The following is a 12,422-nucleotide window of genomic DNA, read 5'->3' on the forward strand; positions in this document are numbered from 1 at the left end:
CTTCCTAAGGACGTAGGCTAGATAGCCAGACAGCATGATCGAATTAGGTTCGAATGATTTGGCTGCATGAGTACACAACGCACCTGCCCAAGTAAGATTACAAACTTTCCCATTTCATCGTCCCAAACCTCTGTCTACATCTACGATATTGGTAAAGGTGGATCTGGTGACTGCTCCTGCCTTTCGGATGAATACTACACGGACGGGAGAGAAAGCCCATATAGGTCCCAACAATCCCATTCCTGTCGCCAGCCAGAAGGCGCCCGTCTAGGTCGACGGGTCAGGTCAAACTGGCTGGGTGGTGGAGTGGTTTACGGTCAACAATCAAATTACGCCCATAGCCTACTCGACGACAGGCTCCGAGTTCGAGTTCGATTCCCAGCAAGTGCACCAAGAGATGTAGCCACACCGGTGGTGAACTCTTTTTTTCTTTTTCCCTGCTGAATTTTCATACGCACATTAGATTGTTTACATTGACCCGAGAAAATTTAATCCCCCCTTTCATGATTTGCTCATCTCTTCCTGGAGCCATGCTGGGATCGCAGGCGGATGCTCCCAGCCGTCGAGGTAGCTCTGCCTTGAGACGCCTTCACTACTCGGCTTGGCGTAGATGCCCGTAACGTACCAAACCGTCTCGCCCTTCTTGATGGTGTGCTGGAGCGTCGGGATGGTGGTGCGGCTCTCGACGAGGTTGGAGTTGGGGTCGGCGTTGACGAGGTTCGCCGTCCGCTCGATGCGTTCGCCTTCCAGGGATTTTATGCCCACGGCGCCCTTGGACACGGCAAAGGAACCGTCTTGGCCTCTTGCGAGCCCCTCGGGCGTGTTTGTGTCGTAGTTGCCAATGATTTTGGGAGATGTGCCCTCGCCCTTGGCTACGTCGTAGAGGTCGAGGTACCGCCCGTCTGTCGAGTTCTCGTTGGCAATGGCAAAGGAGCCGTCGGCGGTCATGACGTCGCGGCCGGCTTTGATGTGGTGGATGCGCAGGTGCCAGTTGGGTGTGGCATCGGCAGGGGGCACGAGGATGGTCTTGATCTCGACGTCAGAGAAGGGCTTCCACACGGAGACGAGGACCGGCCCGCTGCCGTCTCTGGACTCGATGCCGGCGTACTGTGAGAGCCGGCGCGTCTTCCAGTACTCGCCGCCGTCGTCCGAGAGGCCGAGCTGTGAGGCGAGGGCGTACTGCTCGAGGGAGAAGAGGCCCGGGGGTACGGAGTAGCCGTAGGCGCTTGAGTAGGCGAAGGCGCCGTATTTGGCGTGGGTGCCCTTCATCGGGTAGCTGCAGGCCTGGCCGGAGGAGAGGAGCATGCAGTGACCGCCAATGTTGCTCATGATGTGGCCTGGCTGGGAGAGGAGCTTGAGCTTGGGGATCACATCCCAGGCTTGTTCTTCCTTTGATGTCCAGAAGGGGTGGTCTTCGGGGACTGCGAGGCAGATGAAGGCTAGGCAGGCCCAGTACTGGCAGGGGATATCAGCCGGCTATAAACTTGTAAAGGTGGTTTATACAGGCGCAAAAACTCACAGGACTTCCGGGACTGTTGTAGTTCTCGGCCATGTACATGTTTGGGTACGAGTACCCAACCGTCAACGTCCCGCTCGGGCTCCACATGTCGTGCTGCGTCTGCCACCAGCGCAGGTGACGCATCACGATGCCCTTGACCATACCCCACGTCAGGGGCTTCGGCAGCTCGACGCCGGCGTACGCGAGGGCGCCCCAGAACGAGACCATGGCGAAGCGGTAGCCGACGCTGCGGCCAAAGGGGATGGCGCGCCCTTGTTCGTCAAAATAGTGCGCGAGGTCGAGGGCGACCAGCTGCGCCCTCTTGCGGAACTCAGCGGCGCGCTCGGGCTCGTCGTCGCCGGCGATCTTGGCGTAGAGGAGCTGGAGGAACTGGATGGCGAAGCTGGAGGAGTAGTAGTCCATCTGGTGGATGCCCTCCGGCCCGTCGTTGGACCAGCCGCCGGCGCGGTAAAAGGTGTCGAGGTGCTTGATGTCTGCGTCGAGGCGCGCCTGTGAGAATTTACCGCCGTTCTTCTTGAGGCCTAGGTTGGCGAAGACGCGGAACCAGAGCCAGTTTGTGTTTGGCATGCTTTGAGAGAGGGTGTAAGTGTTAGTAATGTAATTTTGAACGGGGATATGACTGCATATTTACTTCTTCTCGTTGATTGAGTTGCCTAGCCAGTTCTCGACATTTACACGCTCCTTTTCGGATAGACTTTCCCAGATAGTTGGTGCTACGGCGAGAGTGAAGCCTATCATATCTAGTCAGTCTCTGCGAAGTGGCTGGCATATTCACTCGTGCAAGGTAAATCAAACATACCAAAAGGGCACATCTCAACCATGCGCTGGTCATTATCCCGGGGAAACCCCCAGTACTCTGGGTTCTCGGGGTCGGTACCAGCTTTGATGCCCTGGATCCACCACTCGGTGCCGCGATACTCTCCCCCGCCGGCCAGGAGGGCCGCGAGGCCCCAGATGGGGCGGAGGATGCCCTCGACCTCAGAGGCGGCCTGGTCGAAGCGGACGGCGGTGGCGCCGGGGACCCTGACGCGGGCTTTCTGGGGAGAGAAGAAGGGCTCGAGGGGGTCGAGGAGGGTACGGAGGAGCTCTTGGACGGAGGACCTGTCTGTGAGGTTTACTTTGGAGAAGGGGTGGGCGCCATTGTAGCCCAGCACGAGGCCGGTTTTGGGGTCCTCCATGACGAGCTTGAGGTGTGATTATCAATTAAGAATGAGGGACACCTTGTGTGAGAGAGAGAGTAAGAAGAACGAGATGAGAACGTCAGGTAAGAGTAGAGAAAAACGTTCGGAATAAGGAGTAGCTATGTACGCGGGGGAGCATCGAGGTCATAACCCGGCATCCCACGCAACGAACCTCGCGTTAGAATTACTCCGGCCAGCATGAATACACGAGCAGTCGGGCGACTTTCGCCGTGCCGTGTAGACGCAGAACCATCGGGTCTAGCTTTGCGGGATGGTAAGATGGTGGGGTCGACTTCAGTCTTCGGGGGGAGCTCTGTCCAATGTTCTTCTTCTCTCCCCTTCAAGATCGTCAAAGCAGGTTGTTGCTTGGGGGTTCCTCCCCGCTCAATGTTTGGGGTTCGGTGGGGGTGGAGCGTGAGGGGGAGGGGCTGCTACGACAAAGTACGGATACCCTCGTATGAATAAGTGCTACTAACGGCGATGCGGAGGAGGGGAAGGGTGACCTGTATCCGTGTTCGCGGCTAAATGCGAAATGGAAGACAACCTGCAGCACCGGCAACCATGCCGGCCGTTCAGCCTTAATGCATTGGGGGCTGCTCTACTGCAGGTTAGATAGTCTTGGAGATACATGGTGCAGAGACCGGTGATGCATGTGCTGTCACCTAGGTGAAGAATATGCCAAATCGTATGGTCCATGGAGACCAAATTTCTCCGGGTGAAGGGCTCGCCGTATTTCCTGCTGTAGCTCGTAACTGCGGTGTTTGCATCCGTCAGTAGGCCCGACTGAGGACGGGGCATCACAGATGTGGTTCTGCAGCTGTGTAACTGGCTACCAGTAAGTACAAGTTGAACCCTCGGAATATCCAACAACCGGAAGGGTGGCCGAGTTGGTTATGGCGCCAGGTTAAGGTCAGCTTAACGTCTGTTTCCTGGTGGGGCAACCCGCGCGAGTTCGAGTCTCGTCCCTTTCATTTTTTCGATTTTTTGACATTTGATAAGATACTCTTTTGCTAAGATGAAGGTATCTGACCATTTTATGCCCCTTGCACTGCATCTCGCTGTATTTTAACTCAGTCGAAGCTGGTGTCGGTGAGTTCGGAGAAGGTTCATATGCTAAGGTAAGTCGTAGATGCCTTCCCACCTTTAACCAAAGTTCCGCAGTTCTACGCTTTGCGCGTTGAGTCTCATTGACCTTGATGACTTTGGAATACTTGACCTACATATCCGTTTCTCTATGTAGAATTTGATAAGGCGTTTGTTCTCCCTGCCATTGCTTGAACTTTGGCTGGTTTACTGTGTGATTCTTCCTGTATATAAGCCCTCAAGATCTCGTTTACGGCAACCAAGTACGAGATAGGGATGCCTCTTGAGAAAGTGCCCAGGACGTCGATGCATCTCGCTCACGCTGTTAGTGAAGAAGAAGTAAAGCTGATACTAAAGGGCTATGTCTCTAGCGAAGAGAAGCCGGTCAACAAGCCACTATCCTATATCCTTCTCTAGCAACCCCATTGTATTCTCATCTGAATGATCCGCAGACGAAAGCCAGAGGTAGATAGTGGTGTAGCTAGGCTGTATCATCGCGTATAGGTGTAAATATACCAGGCGGGCCCAAAAGCATATTCAGTATTTCGGCAAAGAAGCCACTGCCGAATAAGAGATGTGGGCCGCTGATATTGATTCAGTTCAAGCCTGGAGAAATCATGTCAAGACAGAAGAGAGCAATCGTATATATACACCTTTCTAACGGTAACGACAGAAAGACAAGAGGCAATAGTGGGAAGGCGCGGACCACATAGTCTCACGAGGACACTCGACTATCTAAGTCACTTACCTAGAGTAGGCACTCACACGTTACCTGAGGTAACTAATAGCTTCTAGCTGGAGCATAATTAGAAGGAGTAGGTCCCGAGAGGACATGGTGCCCGTCACATCTTCAACTTCAAATACCCACCAAGACGTGTTCGATGTTGTGCATTTGTATGGGCCGAGATTTCTCGCGTTTTTAACCTATCACCGTACTCAGGATAAACGTAATATCACAGAAGAGCGTTCACATATATATCACGCGGAACCCAGGCATCAGATCAACTACTTCAGATCCGCATCGTCGGAACATAATATTCATCTTCGGTTCATCTTTCTTCTTCCCTACAGCCAATCCTCTACAAACCCATCCTCCAACAGCTTCACCCGAGCCATATGGCATGCACCGCCGCCACAACCCGCCCATGCAACAGAAATACCAACAGCCCCAAAGAAAATTTCAGAATGCCAAACCCAGAGACCAGCCGGGAGCCCAGCATTCTTCTCCATTCCCTCATGCTTGAATGTCTTGAACCCTGGAAAAAGGAAGAGCCAAAGTGACCACGTAAAACGGCAATAACGCAGCGATGCAGCGATGCAGTACAAAGACGCCCCAACGATTTGCAAGCGCCTCGACTCCTTTCGTGCCCTCCTATACATCGTGGGGGAATAATTCACAATCGAAAAAAAAGGGTGGAACCACTCCGAATCCTCAGTTCCCTTCCTCCCCTCCAACTGACAAAATGGCAGGTACTGTGTGATTGAGCTTGTGTAAGGTGGGGATGGGTATTTCCCCCCTCAATGCTAGTGTTCTTCGAAGTAGTAAACATTACGTAGTTTTCTGTGTATATATGACTCCGACTGGTGACTTTTTTCTTCCCACATGAGGTTCGGGCTCATGGCTCTACAGGTGTGTTCTCGGTCGAAGGTGTCGGGGGTATCTCCTCCTCCTTCGCTTCCGTCACAGTCGTGTCTCCTTCGCTGACGGCAGTGTTTGTGGATGTTGCTTTTTCCCGCCTGCGTCTTCTCATCCTCCTCTCTTCCTCGGCCGTCTGCCTCCTCGAGCGCCGTAAGCTCTCTCGCTTCTCCGGGTCGGCCTCATCGGCCCCGTCTCCTCCACGTATACCTTGTAGCAACAACGCCGCACGATCGGCCACGTCGTCCTCTCCAGCTTCTCTGGGTGACGACAGTCCCGGGCTGATGGGGTTGCCTTCTTCGTCAATAGTCGCCTCCTTGGGCGCTTGTTGTATGGAGGCTTCGACCTCGGGGATTTCGTCTGGATCAGGGATTTTCTGTCCAGATGCGACTCGCACCTGATGACGATCCTTGAGTCTGGCCCTGCGACGACGATCTCTCTGGTCTCGTGTCTGAGGCGCAGCAGCGCGCAGCTTCTCCAGCAGGGAGTCCATGGCACCTGCGCTTGATGGCGAGGGCGGTGCTCCGTCCACCTTGGCATTTGATACCTGGAGTTGGGCGTGCTTCCGCTTCATAGACGCCTCGTTGCGCCTGCGCGTCTCCTCGAGCTGAACGTTCTTCTCCCGGGACTTCTTCCAGCCCATAATGAACATGGCAAGCTTGGCAAAGAAGTCTCTGCGGGCGTTCTCGTCGGTGGGGTCTTCGCCATAAAAGACCATGATATCGTTGTATGTCTTCATCATCTCCTCCAGGTACAGCTGCATCTCCTCGGCCTTTCTTCTCGCGTCCTTCATGATTCTTTGGACAATTTGACTAACGCGATCTTGGGGATGGAACTTCTTGGAATCGCTGAGATTACCGGCGTCGAGAGACATTTGAACGTTCTTCACTGTGTCAATGTATTGTTTGGCGTCTTGCTGAACTTGCTCAATGTTGATCTTTTGAGCCATCACGACACCGTTGATGTCTTCCGAAAAGTCTTCCCATTCGGGGTACTGATTACGAACGATTCGCTCGACGAGATCGGCGAGCGTAGATTCGTTCTTGTCATCCTTGACCATGCCCAGACGGGCAAGAGAGCTCAGCTTGAAACCGCGGGCCTGCTTGTTGGCGTCGTTCATGTAGTTTCCGATATCGAGAATGAGACCGAGAACGTTCATGAGGGACACGGAGTCTCGCAAAGACTCGGACACGGCGACGACTTGTCGCATCTTCTCCGTGATCTCGTCAAAGTCGGGCTCAAAGCTCCTAGTAAGGGCCAGAGCTCGCATACGGGCCTTCCAGTAATGATGCAGTTCAAAGGCTGTGAACAGGTAAATCTGATCCTGTCTGGTGAGTTCGGCAGGGTCCTGTTCGCGTTCGGCCTTGTCGGGGTTTGCGCCAGTCCAATCCTTGCTGTACGGAGCCATCTGCTTCGCTGTGTTATCCGGGATATTACACAGATCATCCTTGCGCAAGAAGTCCATGACGACCGAGTTATCGAGGATCTCCTTGTCACAATGGATGATGGACTGCACGATTTTCTCAACGGAAACCTGAGAAAGTTTGGCGAAGGCAATTTCTAAATAGCGTCAGTCAGTTGCTGTCGCTTAAAGTAATGCGGGAAGAGGGAGGGAACATACCGAAAGCTTTGCGGAGGTCGCCGGAGATGATTTGCTTCTTGTCATCCTTCTTTGCGCCACCACCAACTCCGAGTCTCTTGATTTCCTTGGCCATGAAGAGCTTCTCAACCTCGTCCAAAATGCCCTTGCGGCTGAGTTCGAGATACTTCTCTTCGCGCTCCTCAGCAGACGGGGCATGGGCAGCCCAATGCGTAGTCATGTGAGAGTCGACCTTGTCCCAATGAAGAGCCTTGAGTTTCTTCTTTGGACGAACAATAGGCAAGCCGATAGTGTTCCCGCCGGCGAAGGGTGTTGCCTGTGATAGGAAGTGGCCTGATATGGCGCCAGGCAATGGGGGAGGGGGAGGTGGTGGCATTCCCGGAAGACCGCCTGGGGGTGGCGGAGGCGGTGGCGGAGGCGGCGGAGGTGGAGCACCAGTCGGGGACAGCATTCCCGGCATAGGCGGAGGCGGGGGTGGCGGGGGAGGAGGTGGTGGTGGAACACCGGTTTGACCGGGCATAGGCGGCGGGGGAGGTGGAGGAGGGGGAGCGGCAGCCCCGGTAATTTGGATCTTGGGAGGTTCGCCATCGGCAGGTGTAATTGGAGAGCCGGACTCGAGGCTGGGATGAGAAGGGCCAGTGGTTGCGCCCTCGGCGTCTTCTGAATCGCTTCCCTCGTATTTCTTGACCTTGCCGGCCATCTCGCCAAAGAGACCGGCTTTTTGGTTGGGGTCCATAACGGGGCGGCGGATCTCAACGACCCGGGGCTTCTCATAGACAACTCCGTCCTCGTCCATCTCGACATCTTCGCCATCGGGGAAATCACCTTCCATAGGTTCGCCACGGCCGTTGACTGGCTTGCGGGTGATCTTTGTGTTGCGGTTGACGCTTCCGAGCATACTGTTTGTGAAGTCTCTTGGCGGCGTACCAAGTCCTGACCCCATCGTGCTGTCGTCCATCTCCTCGCGGAGAGCGCGTAGTCGATCAGATGGCCCGACGGCATCTCCCCACACTCTACCCTCCAGCTTGAATTGGGTCTTTTGGCGTTCGATCTGCATCTGAAGACGCTCCATGAGTCGGTCACGGTCCAAAATGCCCTGCATCCGAGCCGGATCTTCTTCCCCAAGCTTGTTGGTGCCCTTAACGGCATTAGAGGCAGCAACGTCTTGTGCGTCTCTAAGCATGAGGTAAAGCTCTCGGGTCTCGAGCTCGTACCGTTGGGCTTCCTTCTGACGCAGCGTTTGAATGTTCTCGAGCTCAGCTTTCAGGCCTTCGGCTTGCCGCCTTTGAGCTTCAATGAATCTCGCCTGCTCATCTAGTTGCTTTTGGAGCTTTGCCACTAGTCCATCGGCGCCCAGCTCTAACCTCTCCCTCATCTCATCTCTCTCCGCCATGGCAGCGTCAGCAACCTGGCGTGCCTCGAGTGCCTCATCTTGGGCTTGCCGGGCCTCTGAATCCGTGTGAAGCTTATCTAACAGACTCTGGACAGTGAAGTTCAGACTTTGCTTGAGGTCCATGTTGGGCAAACGCCTATCCATGGCCACGTAGCTCAACATTGAGTCCACCAGCTGGAACATCCGCAGTCGCTCTTCGCCATCATTGTCACGAATGAGCAGCAGATGCTGCAGCGCTGAGATAAAGTAGTCCTGCGTCTTGCTCCCACGCAGGCGCTGCTGGATGGCATCCACAATCTGGACAGGGTCGTTGAGGTCTTTAACTTCTCCTTCGACGCTGTCCTTAATGCTGTTGTTTTCCTTTTCCAGCAGATCCTCGTAGTCGATGGCCTCGTTGGTTCGGAAACGCTCAATCTGCTTGTCGATGAGGTCGTATTGGAACGACTCCATCTTGGTCAGGATGCGCCTGATGCCGCATGCTGTAAACTGGGCGCGAATGTGCATTCGCAGTTGCAGGTCCTTCTCCGGCGCATCGACAATCATGTTGATAAGAATCAGCGTCGCGACGGCGTATTCCATGAGCAGGTTCTCCATGCCGATGCCACCGCTCCGGACCTCATCACTGGCTCCGACCATACTGCCCATCTTTCCACGCCCGTCCACTGTAACTTCAACAAGCCGCATCCAAGCGTCGAAGCGGCCATTTTCTCCTTGCTGTGCCTTGACGGAATCGAGAGCTTGGATAACCTTGAGGTGACCTTCCCCATCGCCCCAGTGACACAAGAAAGTGAGTACTTCGCTGACCAACTTGCGAGTTGTCAAGCGCTGGGAGGTCAGGGAGGTCGCTAACGCGATAATGACTTGTTGATGGACTAGAGCATCGTCGGCGCCGAACTTGGTGTTCATCAAGGCCTTGAGACACTTGATGATGTCGTATTCGCGGTCGAAGTTTCGGTCTGATCTCCCATCTTGTACTGGTCCCGTTGCGGTCTTGCGGTTGATCTTCATGAGAACGTTGGTCAACGCGACTTGCCCCTGACACTCGATGAAGCGCTTAACCCAACCAATCTGTTGCGTTCTGAGATTGACCTCCAAACTCCCCAAGCCCTTTGTGTCCAAGCTGTTATCCATCACGCGCCGGACATACCATTCTGGTGAACCCTCCTCGTCCGAGTTGACCAGAATCTCTGGGGCCGCATACTGATTCGGTTTCGCTGTTTGCCTCCTTTTCTGCTCTCCTTGCCACTCGGTCAATCGGTCCTGGTATAAAAGCGTCCATTTCTTGTCCGGCGCGTACGCGACCATCTGTCGGCGAGCCTGCTCGGGTAGGTTGTGCCATCCTCGTTTTTGCATCAAGGCCAGAAACATCTGGCCGATAATTTCGTCGTTATCCGGCCGGGGGAAATGAAACCCATCGTGTCCAGTGGGCCCCATGCCGGGGAACTTTGTCAGTCGGTGCGAGGAAGGGTGCGTCGAGTCCCTATAGGACATGTGCGAGGAATAGGAACTCTGCGAAGAAGCACTGGGCAGCGCTGGTCTTGATGAGCGATTTGCTGCCAAGTCATAGGTGCCTCCATTACCTGATGAGAATATGCTGGCTTGGTCAGCGGAACTACGACCCGCCGATGTCATGTACGAATCGTATCTGGGGTTGTGGGACCCATTGATTGTGCTCGCCGTGCTTCCGCGAGCAGGCCCTGGTCCCCACTGTTGGTATTGCGTCTGGCGGCCTGTACTGGCCATTGTGATATTTGACTGCGTCGCACGCTGCGCCGACGCATGTGAGCCCGCTCCCCCCGCCATTGTGGACGGGTCGAAGGTGGGATACTGATGAAAGTCGCTTGTAACTTTATTGAGATGATGCGGCGAAGGACTCGGGCGAAGCACCGCTGCTTGGTCGCCTTTGGGTAAGTATTCGATGGGCACTGGTGATCGAGAATCGGGTATGCTGTCGTAGGGGATACTCGTCATGGGGCCAGCAGTCATGCCGGATTCGGGGTATTGGTCGATCGAAACGACGGACGAGTCGCGATGGTGGCGAGATGCGCGCGAGTGTACGCTGGCCGTATCGGAGTAATCGGCCAGATGGCGACCTTCGTCGCTGGTGTTGCGTTTGTCTTTCCTGCTTCGCGAGAAGAAAGACTTTCCTCCTGAAGATTGTCTCGACTTGTCGGTGGAAGACATGACGGTCGCAGAACGGGGAGGCAGGTGAAACACCTGGCCCTCTCACGTAAACCTCGATCGATTGGGTGTCTCTTCAGATTCAGAACTGACGGATCTGGGTAGTAGTTCGGGCGAGAGGGATGGCCAAGGCCGGTCGCATGATTGAAGTTCTCTAGCCTACGGACGTGGAGCCTTTCGGAGGCAAGTTGGGAGAGCAAGTTGCAATGTGGTGCGTTGGAATCTCTGTCTGCATGAATCGGTTATGTTTTAGCATGTCTTCTGCCCAAGTTTGGATCGAAGCAGACAGAGGTTTGGGACTTGAGACCAGGGACTGAAAGGAGGGGGTCCCCTGGGGCACTCGACATACCTCTCTCTGGTCACCCTCGAAATGCGACAATGGTGGTATAGTACAAAGAGGCAAAGAGGCAGAATAATCCGCCGGTACTTATTCTCCTTCTCGAGCAGAATCGTTTCTGTGTAAAGGGACGTAAGGCAATAGGTAGGCGGCCGAAAAAGTTGCGCAGGTTGCAGCGAGCGCCGTGGGAGGGAGCAGGGGTTTAGGAATATGAACAAAATAGAATCGCGAAAAGCAAGTGGTGCGTCACAAAGAGTGTGTGGTTGGGTTGCCGGGTATCAAGCAAAGCCGGGACAAGTATCCGAAGTCTGCCACGGCCGGTTCGCAGGCTGACGAACTGCAAATGGGTCTGACGAGCTGACGATAGCCTTTGGCTGTGTGTATGTTGTGACCGTGGACCAGGTTTCCCACGTGAGGGGGAGAGGAGGGAAGGGGAAACGAGGAGCTGAGATAGTGCTCGCTCGCGCGTTCCGTCGAGAACTGGTTCCTCCACAAACCAGCCTAGGCTCAAGTAAGGTAGGTAGGTAGCTAAACAGACAATCCAGGGCGTTGGCTAGGCGGCAGTTGAGCAAATAGACTACCGAATTTAGTGGCCAGCGGCAGCCAGCAGTAACAGTGGCAGCAGTTCCAGTATGGGATGAGGTGGTAGCCGTGCAGGTTTGCTTTTGGGCGGCGGGTTGTCTCGTCACTGTGAAGACGACGTTGCAAAGTGCGGAGTTCCCTGATGAAACGGGGCTCGACAAGGGGCCGCGATTGACTTGACACTTCAAGGGCAGCAGAATTGCGATTTCTTCTGCGGAAACTGCCTGAGCGTTCTGGGGTGGGAGGGAGAAGAGGATGGGAGGAGAAGCGGCGCGAACTGCAAGTCTCGAGGTCTTGGCTGCTAAGGTACGGGCCAGTCCAGTGCGTTGCAGTAGTGACAGGTGGACTGGAATGAGTGCGGGCGCGGCTAGAGATGTAGCCCGGACGAGATGGATACGAGAAGATTACGTGAATGGAAGGGGAGCAGAGAGAGAAAGAGACCAATGCAGACGGAGACGCAGAATGGAGAAGGTGCGAGAGATAGAGAGGAAAGTCGAACGCATGCGGCGCTGGCGTTGGGCGGTGGGGATGTTCTGTTGGCGCGCTTGACTTGAGAGAGAAGTTCAAATGCGCGATAATATTGCGTAAGGTACTCCGTCTCCAACTCAAAGTGCGAAGGAGTCAGTCAGTGGGCTCGTGGAAGGCTCAAGATCCGTTCAGCATCCGTATTCAATGGCACACCGCACTCGTAGAATGGCTAATTAGTATTGGCATGCGATGCTACGGGGCGCCGCATCCCGCTGCGTCTTTCAGGGGTCGAGGGCCGAGGGACGTGGACTCGGACGAGTTCAGAAAGGCGCGAAGAGGGAGAGGAGAGTCCGGCGACGAGTAACCCAAGTCCGTGGGTTGAGCCAAATCAAATGCGCCAAAGATCGCCATCGGCATCTGCAAGTCTCGTGCTGGATTCGCC

General features: G+C 54.8%; 4 protein-coding genes and 1 non-coding gene across 5 annotated transcripts; 2 read left to right on the forward strand and 3 right to left on the reverse strand.

Annotated features, from left to right (window-relative positions):
- Positions 1-66: 66 nt before the first annotated feature.
- Positions 67-403, forward strand: CLUP02_07874 (uncharacterized protein; the record flags this gene model as incomplete). The annotated part of the gene is made up of 2 exons (XM_049286866.1): positions 67-271; positions 342-403. 2 exons carry the CDS (start codon positions 67-69, stop codon positions 401-403), a joined length of 267 nt encoding a protein of 88 aa, XP_049144009.1.
- Positions 404-501: 98 nt separating this feature from the next.
- Positions 502-2,697, reverse strand: CLUP02_07875 (uncharacterized protein; the record flags this gene model as incomplete). The annotated part of the gene is made up of 4 exons (XM_049286867.1): positions 502-1,455; positions 1,520-2,087; positions 2,151-2,250; positions 2,319-2,697. The coding sequence occupies 4 exons, from the start codon at positions 2,695-2,697 to the stop codon at positions 502-504; spliced, it is 2,001 nt and encodes a 666-aa protein (XP_049144010.1).
- An 875-nt stretch (positions 2,698-3,572) lies between these two features.
- Positions 3,573-3,671, forward strand: CLUP02_tRNA115. Its single transcript has one exon. It is a non-coding gene; the product is annotated as a tRNA-Leu (tRNA).
- Positions 3,672-4,848: 1,177 nt separating this feature from the next.
- On the reverse strand, positions 4,849-5,163 carry CLUP02_07876 (uncharacterized protein; the record flags this gene model as incomplete). The annotated part of the gene is made up of 1 exon (XM_049286868.1): positions 4,849-5,163. The coding sequence occupies one exon, from the start codon at positions 5,161-5,163 to the stop codon at positions 4,849-4,851; it is 315 nt and encodes a 104-aa protein (XP_049144011.1).
- Positions 5,164-5,399: 236 nt separating this feature from the next.
- On the reverse strand, positions 5,400-10,596 carry CLUP02_07877 (cytokinesis protein sepA; the record flags this gene model as incomplete). Its single annotated transcript, XM_049286869.1, has 2 exons — positions 5,400-6,979; positions 7,041-10,596. 2 exons carry the CDS (start codon positions 10,594-10,596, stop codon positions 5,400-5,402), a joined length of 5,136 nt encoding a protein of 1,711 aa, XP_049144012.1.
- Between the last annotated feature and the right edge of the window lie 1,826 nt (positions 10,597-12,422).

The sequence above is a fragment of the Colletotrichum lupini genome, chromosome 4, assembly GCF_023278565.1.
Source record: "Colletotrichum lupini chromosome 4, complete sequence".
In the NCBI taxonomy this organism is placed as follows: domain Eukaryota; kingdom Fungi; phylum Ascomycota; class Sordariomycetes; order Glomerellales; family Glomerellaceae; genus Colletotrichum; species Colletotrichum lupini.